The sequence below is a fragment of the Moschus berezovskii genome, chromosome 3 (assembly GCF_049115385.1).
Source record: "Moschus berezovskii isolate FMDL1 chromosome 3, NW_MosBer_1.0, whole genome shotgun sequence".
In the NCBI taxonomy this organism is placed as follows: Eukaryota; Metazoa; Chordata; class Mammalia; order Artiodactyla; family Moschidae; genus Moschus; species Moschus berezovskii.
Window position 1 is genome coordinate 29,353,590 of NC_142462.1, and position 13,097 is coordinate 29,366,686.

At 33.1% G+C, this 13,097-nt stretch overlaps 1 protein-coding gene across 1 annotated transcript in view; it reads right to left on the reverse strand.

Moving 5' to 3' along the window:
* The window catches only part of DGKB (diacylglycerol kinase beta), an 898,781-nt gene that overhangs the window by 382,885 nt on the left and 502,799 nt on the right, over positions 1-13,097 (reverse strand). The window contains exon 21 of the mRNA XM_088833532.1: positions 6,527-6,591. Within this exon, the coding sequence (XP_088689658.1) occupies positions 6,527-6,591 (65 nt within the window). The remainder of the gene's footprint in view (positions 1-6,526; positions 6,592-13,097) is intronic.

Below are 13,097 nucleotides of genomic sequence, written 5' to 3' on the forward strand. Positions count from 1 at the left end.
CAGACACATATTTAACGAGTTTCAACATACAAATGAAACTATATGAATAGGATAGCATAGTAACTAAATTATTTTAACTTCTATATTACAAATTAGCAATAGACATATAATTATGAACAACTTAATATAAGTATGATATGAAAAGCTGAAACTCTCAGAAAATATGTATAGCAAAGTGTACACAAATAAATAAATCTATGCAACACAAATGTACATTTGCATCCCCATGGACTATATAGCCTGCCAGGGTCCAAGAATATTAGAGTGGGTAGCCATTCCCTTTTCCAGGGAATCTTCCTGACCCAGGGATAGAATCTGGGTCTCCTACATTGCAGGCAGATACTTTACCAACTGAGCCACCAGGGAAGGTGTGTATATAATGTACACAAAAGTATAAATCTAGTTTATATACCCATCTATTTATCTATACAATATGTCTTATATGAGGATAATAATTTAGCCATCTGGAAAGGCTGACCTAATAATACTAATACAAAAAATGAAAGAAATGTTATTTAAATGATATAATTGAGTAGTCATTCTAAGTGCCAATGAAAAATAAGTAAGTATTGTTTTTAAACATAGATCAAAGTTGGCTAGGTACACAGAAAATAAAGACATACAAAAGCTTTAGGTCATGAGAATCTCATTAGTATATAATTCTGTCCAAAATGGCCCTGTTCAGTGCGAAAAATTCTAATGAATACAGCTTTATTCAAAATATTAAATGACAAATGTTCAAAATTTTAATATCAATAGTGTCATTTCCCTAGTTGGTTTTTAAAATATGGTATCATTTACAAATGTGTAAGTTTACAATGAAACATAATCTGTATTTTTAAATAGAACAAAAATGTTTCACTATATAATAATGAAGTCGTCTTGACTGGTGGATGCAAAAGTGGGGTCAAAGGCCTAAAATAAAATGCCACGTAGAATTTGAACATTGCTTGTGAAGCTTTGAACATTTATTTCATTGAATTCTAAGAATATATCGGGCTTCCCAGGCGGCACTAGTGTTTAATGAATCTAGCTGCCAATGCAGGAGATGAAAGAGACATAGGTTCAATCCCTGGGTCACGATGATCCCTTGGAGAAGGAAATAGCAACCCATTCCAGTATTCTTGCCTGGAAAATTCCATGGGCAGTGGACTCTAGTGGGTTACAGTCAATGAAGTAGCAAAGAATTGGACATGACTAATCAACTGAGCACACACACGCAAGAATATATTATGACTGGTTTTGACTGATAAAAATATTTTTGTAGTAAAATATCTCTTCAGATTGTTATAATGTAGGCAAGATTTAATTTTATTGTCTTTTACTTAATATCACATGATATACAACTGCAAAATAATTATTGTATATATGTGTATACACAGAAGGTAAGACAGAGACATCTTTTCTGTTCACTCTTTAGTTAAACACCATCACAGGGTACGTGCTGGCTCAGTCACTTCAGTCATATCTGACTCTTTACAACACTATGGACTCCAGCTCACCAGGCTCCTCTGTCCATGGGGATTCTCCAGGCAAGAATATTGGAGTGGGTTGCCATGCCCTCCTCCAGGGGATCTTCCCCACCCAGGGATCAAACCCGTGTCTCTTATGTCTCCTTCACTGGCAGGAGGATTCTTTACCAGTAGCACCACCTTGGAAGCCCAAGGTAATATTAATAACTGAGAATTACATATTGTTAACCTATAAAGTTGAAAATACAAGTGTTAAATCAATGAGTAAGCATGTGCTATTAATTAGCAAAGCATTCATAGTGCTCAGGGATTTATATAGTAAAAATTTGTTAACACTGCTGGATGAGGTTGTGGGATATTAAATACACGAATACAGAAAAATCTTTTAGTACCTAAAAGAATAGTTATTTAGAATCAAGAACTCATTGTAGGCATATTTCAACTCTCTTTCCATTATCTTTCTCAGCAATAAGTAGTTAAGATATTTCAAAAACAAATATACCACTTAATAATGTATAATTTAATGAATAAATTTAGTAAATATCTATTGAGTGCTCATTATATTCCGTGCACTACATAGATACTAAAGTCCCAGAGAGAAACAGTCTCATTCCATGATCTCTCAAAGCCTATTGTCAGGGAAAGAAGTCAAGAATCCACAGCGTGAGTGTGTGCTTAAAGGCAGAGGCAAATCTTCTAAATTCATGTTGACTATTAATTTGAGCAATCTGCAGAGCACACATTCTTTTCAAAATTAGGTTTTATTAATATAGTGGTGGTGGCTTAGTCTCTAAGTCGTGTCTGACTCTTGCGACCACATGGACTGTAGCCCACCAGGCTCTTCTGTCCAAGGGATTCTCTGGGCAAAGAAACTGGAGTGGGTTGCCAATTCCTTTTCCAGGGGATCTTCCTGACCCAGAAATCAAACCCGGGTCTCCTGCATTGCAGGCAGATTCTTTACCGACTGAGCTGTGAGGGAAGCCCCTTATTAATATGGTAATATCAAATTATCAGCCTGGAACACTAATTTTTTAGCTTTGTTTCTTCTCACACATTTAGAAGGCAAGGCTCTCTGTCATATCTTACATCACTACCTAGATTGTTAGTTAAACTGCATTATTAAAATTTACATACCAATTTAAGTTTTCTACTTACAGATTTCTTCATAGAACAGCAGAAAGTAGGACAGAAATAAGGCACATACCTCTTGAACAGGGGACTAAGAAAATGATCTTTGTTTCATTCAGGGAGTTAGAGACAACATATTTTTAAGTGATCAATGTGACATAATGCAACAGCATCTTTGTGGAGTACTGCTAGCCCTCGGTGTTTGATAGCAGGTGCATGAAGTGTTGTATGTTAAGAATTGGAATTTGTATTCTAAAAACAGGTTATGACTACATTATTAAGAAATTTCTGTAAATCACTAAGGCTTTTTCTATAGTTAGCTGCATTTTGCATATTACTTATAAGTCATCGTCAGTGTTACACAGATTTACACATAGAATTCAACCATTTTCTCCAAATTATTATAACCCTTCATAATTATGTTAATAGATATTTTATTGTGTTTATGTATAGTTAATATTTTTAGGAAAAGCAAAAACTTAAAATGCTTCTTCTAAATAAAATTGGAAAAGGTATAATGAATTTGAATTATGAGCATAAGACATAGTAGCACAGATACTTCAAGAATTATTTTTTCCAGCCTAAAAGAACAGAAATATTCATTTAAATTCAGTTTGATTAAAGACTATCTTAAAGTTTAGAAAGTTGAAAAGCACATTTCCTTTTAACATTTAACATAGATTTATGTAGAAATTTTGGAAAAAACTATGATATAAACCTCTCAACTAGCACTTGCTTAAGCACCACCAGAAAAATCATTATCTTTCCCAGTTCTTTCAATTTCTGTCATAAGAAGCATAGAGAACAGAACTATATATTTTGGTAATTAATTTCCTTAAGATAATGTTAGAAACATCATGTTCTTTAAAATATAAATGAATTTCAAGGTGAGCATGCTAGAGGATAATATTAATGGTGTATGATTTATTGTGACAAGAAATCTGATCTGAAACACCATTATTAGAAGTACTTAAAAAAATCCATTTGCAAATTCCTGAAAATATGAAAGTGCTATAGCTGAACCTGTATCAATGTTGAAATCTAGAAAGTCATCCTTGTGAGTATGAAAGTGCTTGTGCACACTATCTGGCATTCCTCCTCATATAAATTTATTAGAAAATTTTCATATTCTGAATATGCTGCATTGTAGTGTAGGGAATGACCTAAATGCTCATAACACTGCGTGAAGACATTCACAAAAGTACAGACTCAATATAGTTAACTTGGTGATGTATATAATTTTAGGGCTGACTGTTACTTTAAAAAAATACCGATCATTCACCGAGCAACTACAGATACAGCTGGCATTCTTTGAACTCATACTAGAAACATGTGAGCTGTTTCAATATAGAAGCGATTTTGCTATTACTGTTCCAAATGAAATACTCTGTCTAAATTATATAAGCAAGAGTCACTTTTGACTTAAATTTACACTTCTGTTTCAGTAAGATGCAATTTTACATCTTCTAAACTTGGGATACATAAACACATTGTAGACAATGACATCTAACCACATGTTAGGCAGTGAGCAATGTCATAGATTAGTACTGCAGTTAATAATAAAAAATTTAAATAGACATATATGAATAATAGAAGTCTTCATTATTAAAATAATTAAAATTATTCTGGAGAACTTTGGCCACCTCATGCGACGAGTTGACTCACTGGAAAAGACTCTGATGCTGGGAGGGATTGCGGGCAGGAGGAGAAGGGGACGACAGAGAATGAGATGGCTGGATAGCATCACCGACTCGATGGACATGAGTTTGAGTGAACTCCGGGAGTTGGTGATGGACAGTGAGGCCTGGCGTGCTGTGATTCATGGTGTCACAGAGTCGCACACGACTGAGCGACTGAACTGAACTGATTCTGGAGAACAGAATTGATTAGCTTCGAAGGAGCATTGTAAATACTGGCATTCTAATAAAGGCCATCAAACTTGAGCATCTCATAAATATATCGATACACTGCTCTGTACTCGTCTCCTTTCTCCCTCCCCGTTGCACAAGTCTCGCTTTCTGTTTCTCTGGTTTTCTCCCCTCTCTCCCTCATCCTATCTCTGTTGAATAAGTCTGGAGCAAAATTTCCCCCCTCTAAGCATATTTTAATGCCGTTTTAATTGTAAAACTCCTAAAGGGGCTCACTGCATGCAGCATTTCTCAAATAGCATCTTTTTGGCTTGAAACCTATTTTAATATATGAATATCAACACATGAAAGATTCATAGAATGGCACTGGGGCAAGCATTCAGTTCAGTTCAGTTCAGTCGCTCAGTCGTGTCCAACTCTCCGCAACCCCATGTAGTTGATTCTATAATATGACTTTATGTGCATTAATAAATATGTTCATTTCCAGTACATTCAAGGTGGATCATCAAGTGCTAAAATACTTATAAAGTAAATATAATTTTATTCTTACATCATTTTTACATAAATTTCATGAAATAAAATTAAATCTTGTAAAATGAAAATGTATATTCTAGATATAAAGAAAAATGGTGCACAGTTTTAAAGAAATTACTTTTGACTTAATTTTGTAATATACATGGCATAAAATTAAAATACTTCAATAAAAATTCAGTATCCATCCCATCCACTTCTTTTCCTTTTTCAGAAGACACCAAAGTTAAAAGATTTTTGCAAATCTTTCTAAAGATATTATATGCACATGTACATATCTATTACAAACTTTTTTCCATTTTCCTTAAGACAAAATCATAGATGCTTGAACTATGAAAGGAAAAGTAAACCATAGCATCATGATTTATCATCTGTAGGGTCAGAAAGATCTCAAGGTGATACCTGGGGTACATTTTAGAAATACATTTTCATATGTCTTGCTAAAACATTTAAATAGATCAATATAATGAAAAATTAGGATCTTGCATGAAATTATTTAATATGATAATTCTTATATAAAGCAGTACACTAAGGTCTATTGTTAAAACATCTAAAATAGATTTAAAATATATTCATTTATTATGGAATAAGATGGAAGAAAATTATGTCAATCTCCTGGTATATAACAAAACTGAAATAAACAGAAGAATTTCCAGTAGCTGTAAGTGTTCTATAACACTCATGGTATAATGTCAACCTAGCCAAACAGAGAGACCCCAGGGCCTTTGACTTTGAACATTAATATATAAATCACTTAAATATGTATACATAAATGTTCACTATTATTTTGTAACTGTGAAATGAACAGAGTAGAAATGGGTATAATTAAACAAAATACCCTTCTGCCTAAAATTTCCTGGATGGTGGGGTGGAAATGGCCATATTTCCTTCTAGAAATGGGAAAGATAACAAAGCCAACCTTTCTCAATTTCCCTGAATATCAACAGAAGTCAGTACCTACATTTCTGAGGAAATAATGTCTGCGTATAGCAGCAAAACTAATTTTGGCTTTCAAGGGCTTTTGATCTGAAGGGAAAGTCTTTAACAGTAGTTTCTGTCAGCACTGATATTTCTCTGGTTTATTTTCCATTTAGGTGAAGCCAATACAGGACTGATAGTTCAAAAATTAGAGGTCTTATATGATACCTATGGAATGTACAGTTACTCAGCACGACCAAATCAGAGCCTCATGTTTCTCCTTTAGATTTAGGATGATCACCTCTCACATACTGGGCCACATAAAGACTTCCAGTGTATCCTAATAACTACTTTCACCTTACACTTGCTATCTTTCTTCTCAGTAGGAAAATGGACCAAAGATGACCACACTGTACTCCCCACTATAACCTCCCTAAAATCTAGCAAGGAAAATTAAATTTTTTTACATTTATGTCTTAATACTTACACACACGCCAAGCCCTATTCAGCCATTTATATATTAAATGCTTTATATCATACAGTGACCCTTTTTATGACACAGTCCATCAACAGCAACCATAATTACAATGAATCATTTTGTCATCTTACCTACTATTGAATTTTTCTGGGTGTTTCTCTCTCATGATATGGAATCTGTGTGCAATGGAAGCATCCTAAGGAGAGAAAGAGAAACAAAAGACAGGACAGTTTATGATCCTAATATCTTATGGAAACAAGTAAAAGAGAAAAAATTAAAGAATAATATTTTAAATTAATCTTTGCTTAAAAATACCATTGTCAAGAAGATATTGTGTAATTAGGCAGAAATGAGTAACACACATAAATTCTGTACAAGTATGAATTAGTCACTGTTGGTTACTTTCCATATTTACTTCAAGGAATTAATTTCTATATAATGTATACACCTCCTCTACATGCCTTTGGTCTATGCTTAAAGAATGTTTAAAATATTTCATATGACATAAATGCCAAAAAATATTTAAAATTCTTGTTATACAAAAGCTAGAAAGATGGTGTAAGTGGAGAAATGATTGAGTGGAGAAGCTCCTAGCCTCTTCATCTTTTGAGATTAATTATGGGTAAAAATATAATGTGAGTGTTTCTATCTAGTAAAGGTAAGTTTAACACACGACTTCAAAGTTTGCTAAGAGTGTATTGGATGTGTAGTTATTAACTGTTCATTCCACAAGCTACTTTCTGACTTATCTTGCTTACCAGAGAAAAATAACAAAGGGGAAATCTATTTTTGGAAAATTGGTGACAAGTGTAACTAAACTCTGAGATCCCAAATGTACCAGTTTCACACCCTAATGGATGTTTCTTCCATTTAGGAAATGCATTCAGAGTTTCTATGACACGGAATCACACAATATGTGAGACTGGTGGAATACTGTGATTCATGCTTCTCAACTTGCTGTTCTTTCTGACTTTTAATAGTTGTCTCTGTTATTCTAAGCAAGGAGATATTTTCCCATTTTTCATCGACACATGATTAATCACTCCAATGAGAAACTAATATATTTACCAGTCATCTCAGAAGAAATGGGGCAATTTTAGCGAATAACTGTTAATTTTGTTTCCTAGTAGGAATAAAAGAAAAAGAAAAACCAAACACAAAGGAAATAAAGAAGCTGTGTATTTGAAAGAATCCTGAAAACACTAATCAAGGATTAAAAGTCTAATGAATGAAATGAAAAGGCTAATGTGCTTACTCATGCATAACAAAGCATTGGCCACAAGAGAGGGACCATTGCCCTCTGCAGATGGCAGACAGAGCGCTGTTTTCCCCTAAGATAGAGCTGTAATAGAACTCTAAATGTTTTTGTACATTTTACCCTCTAAAAATTATTGAGTAATTGAATTAATCCACAAGGGTAAAGGACACAAAGGTATAGACAGATGTGTACTGAAACAACACTTGTAAAATAAAAGTTATTGAAAAATTCTATGGTTTGATATTCTGATATAATTTGGTTATACATACATGGTCAATTTCCTGGTTTACTGAGTATGAATATCAAGGTGTTCACTCTTATTAGTCCAGCAGCTCTAAACTTAAAGTTTCTTCCTTTAAAAAAAAATCTCACTAATAACTCATAAAAATACATTTTAAATAAAGCAAAGTTCTGTTGCTATGGTATGAAATTATAGGAAAAATCTGAGTTGGGCTATTTATGGTGTATTACACATTATTATCATTAATTTTTAAAAATCATTTATTTTGATTTTATCCCTAATCTGGTTCAAAATCAATTTGGAATACCTTATTATGTAGTTAAATGCCTTCATCCAATAGACTATTTAAACAAAAGTAAAGAAACATGAATCAAGTACTAAGAATGAATGATCAATATTAGTTATCCACAGGGAGAGGATCAGTGAATTTACCTCTGCTTGAATTATTTGTTTCTAAGTTATAGAAGTGAAACTTTTAAAAGTAGATTGCTTCATAAGCATATATTTTTGCAATAATAGATCTCCTCCTTTCCAAAACAACATAAATAGGACAGATGGAGGGAGAGGGGAGGAGGAGAGAAGAGAAAGGAGAGGATCAGATCAAAAGACCATTTATGTAGACTGGACTATAACTGACTAAATTCCTAAAACTACAGAACAACACATAGCCAAAGATAAACTTAGCCTTAGCTCCTCTATTTCCAAGATACTCAGGCAATGAATCATGTAGGAAAGAGAGGGGGGAAATAAAAGTTAGTGAAGAACACTGGCATGCCTTTTACTTGTGTTGAATGGTTCCCACCACAAAGAGAGAGCTGGCATTGCTGACTAAAGGATGGATAAGGAACAATGACAGCAGGTGTTCATTTGGATGAAAATTCAGACTAAATACCCATGGGACCCTCTCCTTTTGGCATAACCCCAAGAGGCTTGAAAGAGAACTGCCAAAGCCTGCAAACTTAACCAGCAGCCATATTTCAGGAACACTAAAGGTTCTCTAAGAAGACCAAATAATAAAACACAGGCTTCCCAAGTGGCACAGTGGTAAAGAACCTGCCTGCCAATGCAGGAGATGTAAGAAATGTGGGTCTCATCCTTGGGTCAGGAAGATTCCCTGGAGGAGGAAATAGCAACTCACTCTAGTATTCTTGTCTGGAAAATTCCATGGACAGAAGAACCAGATGGGCTATAGTCCATGGGTTCACAAAAAGCTGAACACTACTGAACGTGCACACACACACACAATGTTGGTATTTTACATGAATTTTGCCCTTTCAGTCTCTATATTTTGCAGTTTTTAGGAAACAAAACTTAAACTGACATCACTTTCATATCCTAGAATGGATAAATGTTGAGTTCAGACAGACTTTCATTTTCAAGAATTGTGATTTGAGCAAATTACTTATTTGCCATGAGTCATAGTTTTCTTATCTTTAAAACAAGATATTAATACCCCTTTATGAAAGTACTGTGGTAAGATATTTTTAGATTATTCTGTATAGCAATTGCAATAGTCTTCCATATAACTGGGGTATTCATATATTCTATACCCTCATTAGAATGTTACTGAAAGTTAAAGAGAATGCTAAAAATAGTTGAATTGGATAATTTTGAAAGCTATATTTACTGACTCTCAATTTGGTTTTATTATTTCCTTAATTTAAAAATATTTCATCTTAATTTAAAAAATAAAATCAGAGGAAATAAAGCTTATTCATCTTTTTTAAAGCAAAAAAAAATTAGATCTCATTAGGTTGATTTTCAAAGCAGAGTATTTTGTGAAGCACTTTATAATTTATATATATGTAAACATGTACATATGTGTGTGCATATATATGCATACATAGATAAATATGTGTGTATATATATATATATATATACACACATGCATACAAATATATCAACAAATTAGCTTCTTAGCCATATCTACCTTTAATATTCTGTACTGGTATTTTTCTAGAGACTTATTTTTTTCTTTTCCTATGAGAGCTTATTATTTTATAAAAAAATAAAGTTACCCTAAATCTCCAAAGTTGCATTTTAAGTTATGAAAAACTTGATTATTTTCTGTAGGTTATAACATTTTAAATAGAGAAAACAAAATTGCTGAGATATCTATAAACAGCAAACTCTACTAAGAAGAGGACATTATCAATACTAATCTTTTACTTAAGGTGTAAAATATACTTACCCAAATATTATCATAGGTACTATGTTTTTAATCCATTTAAAGAATATTTCTCTGACAATTATTTCTACAAAACTTGACAATTTATTTCTGAATATTATAGCAAATTAAACATTTTCTCAATTCCATTACATTTTAGAATAGAATATAAATCTAACCAATGACAAATGGATGTTATCAAGAGTTATTCCAAATGCAACCATAGAATTTAAAATTAAACTTTGTATAATAGATGAATTTTCATTTATTTCCTGAAATAGTTCAGTTCCTCCTTAGTTTTGGATGAATAAATGACTTCCTGTGTGTGAGCTTTTTTTACTTTAATAACTGTGATTTCTTCAAGAGCTTCAAAAACTGAAATGTGTGTTGTAACATTTGTTATTTTTGAATATTTTTCAAAGATTTTCAAATGAAATTTTGATGTATTATTTACATATAATAAAGTTTACCAATTTTAAGTGTACAATTAAATGTCTTGAGGAAGGTTTCAAAAACTACTTTCAACAAACATTATACACAAAATTTCCATCACCCCAAAAGTTCCCTAAAGCCCTTTGCATTTATGTACTTTCATACATATAAACATATACAAATCAATTTTCTGGAAGCATTTGAGTAGGATAGGTGTTAGCTCTTCTCTAAATTTTTGGTAGAATTCAGCTGTGAAGCCGTCTGGACCTGGGCGTTTGTTTGCTGGAAGATTTCTGATTACAGTTTCAATTTCTGTGCTTGTGATGGGTCTGTTAAGATTTTCTGTTTCTTCCTGGTTCAGTTTTGGAAAGTTGTACTTTTCTAAGAATTTGTCCATTTCTTCCAAGTCGTCCATTTTATTGGCATATAATTGCTGATAGTAGTCTCTTATGATCCTTTGTATTTCTGTGTTGTCTGTTGTGATCTCTCCCTTTTCATTTCTAATTTTATTGATTTGGTTTTTCTCCCTTTGTTTCTTGATGAGTCTGGCTAGTGGTTTGTCAATTTTATTTACCATCTCAAAGAACCAGCTTTTGGCTTTGTTGATTTTTACTATGGTCTCTTTTGTTTCTTTCGCATTTATTTCTGCCCTAATTTTTAAGATTTCTTTCCTTCTACTAACGCTGGGGTTCTTCATTTCTTCCTTTTCTAGTTGCTTTAGGTGTAGAGTTATGTTATTTAGTTGGCTTTTTTCTTGTTTCTTGAGGTATGCCTGTATTGCTATGAACCTTCCCCTTAGCACTGCTTTTACAGTGTCCCACAGGTTTTGGATTGTTGTGTTTTCATTTTCATTCATTTCTATGCATATTTCGATTTCTTCTATGATTTGTTCATTATTCAGCAGCGTGTTGTTCAGCCTCCATATGTTGGCATTTTTAATAGTTTTTCTCCTGTAATTGAGATCCAGTCTTACTGCATTGTGGTCAGAAAAGATGCTTGGAATGATTTCAATTTTTTTGAATTTACCAAGGCTAGATTTATGGCCCAGGATGTGATCTATCCTGGAGAACGTTCCCTGTGAGCTAGAGAAGAAGGTGAAATTCATTATTTTGGGGTGAAATGTCCTATAGATATCTATTAGGTCTAACTGGTCTATTGTATCATTTAAAGTTTGTGTTTCCTTGTTAATTTTCTGTTTAGTTATCTATCCATAGGTGTGAGTGGGGTATTAAAGTCTCCCATTATTATTGTGTTATTGTTAATTTCCCCTTTCATACTTGTTAGCATTTGTCTTACATATTGCGGTGCTCCTATGTTGGGTGCATATATATTTATAATTGTTATATCTTCTTCTTGGATTGATCCTTTGATCATTATGCAGTGTCCTTCTTTGTCTCTTTTCACAGCCTTTGTCTTAAAGTCTATTTTATCTGATATGAGTATTGCTGCTTCTGCTTTCTTTTAGTCTCTATTTGTGTAGAATATCTTTTTCGAGCCCTTCACTTTCAGTCTGTATGTGTCCCTTGTTTTGAGGCGGATCTCTTGTAGCCAACATATCCAAACTCATTCTATGAGGCCACCATCACCCTAATACCAAAACCTGACAAAGATGCCACAAAAAAAAGAGAACTACAGGCCAATATCACTGAAGAACATAGATGCAAAAATCCTTAACAAAATTCTAGCAATCAGAATCCAACAACACATTAAAAAGATCATACATCATGACCAAGTGGGCTTTATCCCAGGGATGCAAGGATTCTTTAATATCTGCAAATCAATCAATGAATACACCACATTAGCAAATTGAAAAATAAAAACTATATGATTATCTAAATAGATGCAAGAAACCCTTTCAACATCCATTTATTCCATAAACATCCATAAATTCAACATCCATTTATGATAAAAACCCTTCAGAAGGTGGGAATAGAAGGAACATTCCTCAACATAATAAAAGTGATATATAACAAACACACAGCAAACATTATCCTCAATGGTGAAAAATTGAAAGCGTTTCCCCTAAAGTCAGGAACAAGACAAGGGTGCCCACTCTCATCACTACTATTCTACATAGTTTTGGAAGTTTTGGCCACAGCAATCAGAGCAGAAAAAGACATAAAAGGAATCCAAATCGGAAAAGAAGAAGTAAAACTCTCACTGTTTGCAGATGACATGATCCTCTACAGAGAAAACCCTAAAGACTCTACCAGAAAACTACTAGAGCTAATCAATGAATATAGTAAAGTTGCAGGATATAAAATCAACACACAGAAATCCCTTGCATTCCTATACACTAATAATGAGAAAATAGAGAAATTAAGGAAACAATTCCATTCACCATTGCAACAAAAAGAATAAAATACTTAGGAATACATCTACCTAAAGAAACAAAAGATCTATATATAGAAAACTATAAAACACTGGTGAAAAAAATCAGAGAGGACACTAATAGATGGAGAAATATACCATGTTCATGGATTGGAAGAATAAATATTGTGAAAATGAATATATTACCCAAAGTAATTTATAAGTTCAATGCAACCTCTATCAAGCTACCAATGGTGTTTTCCACAGAGCTAGAACAAATAATTTCACAATTTG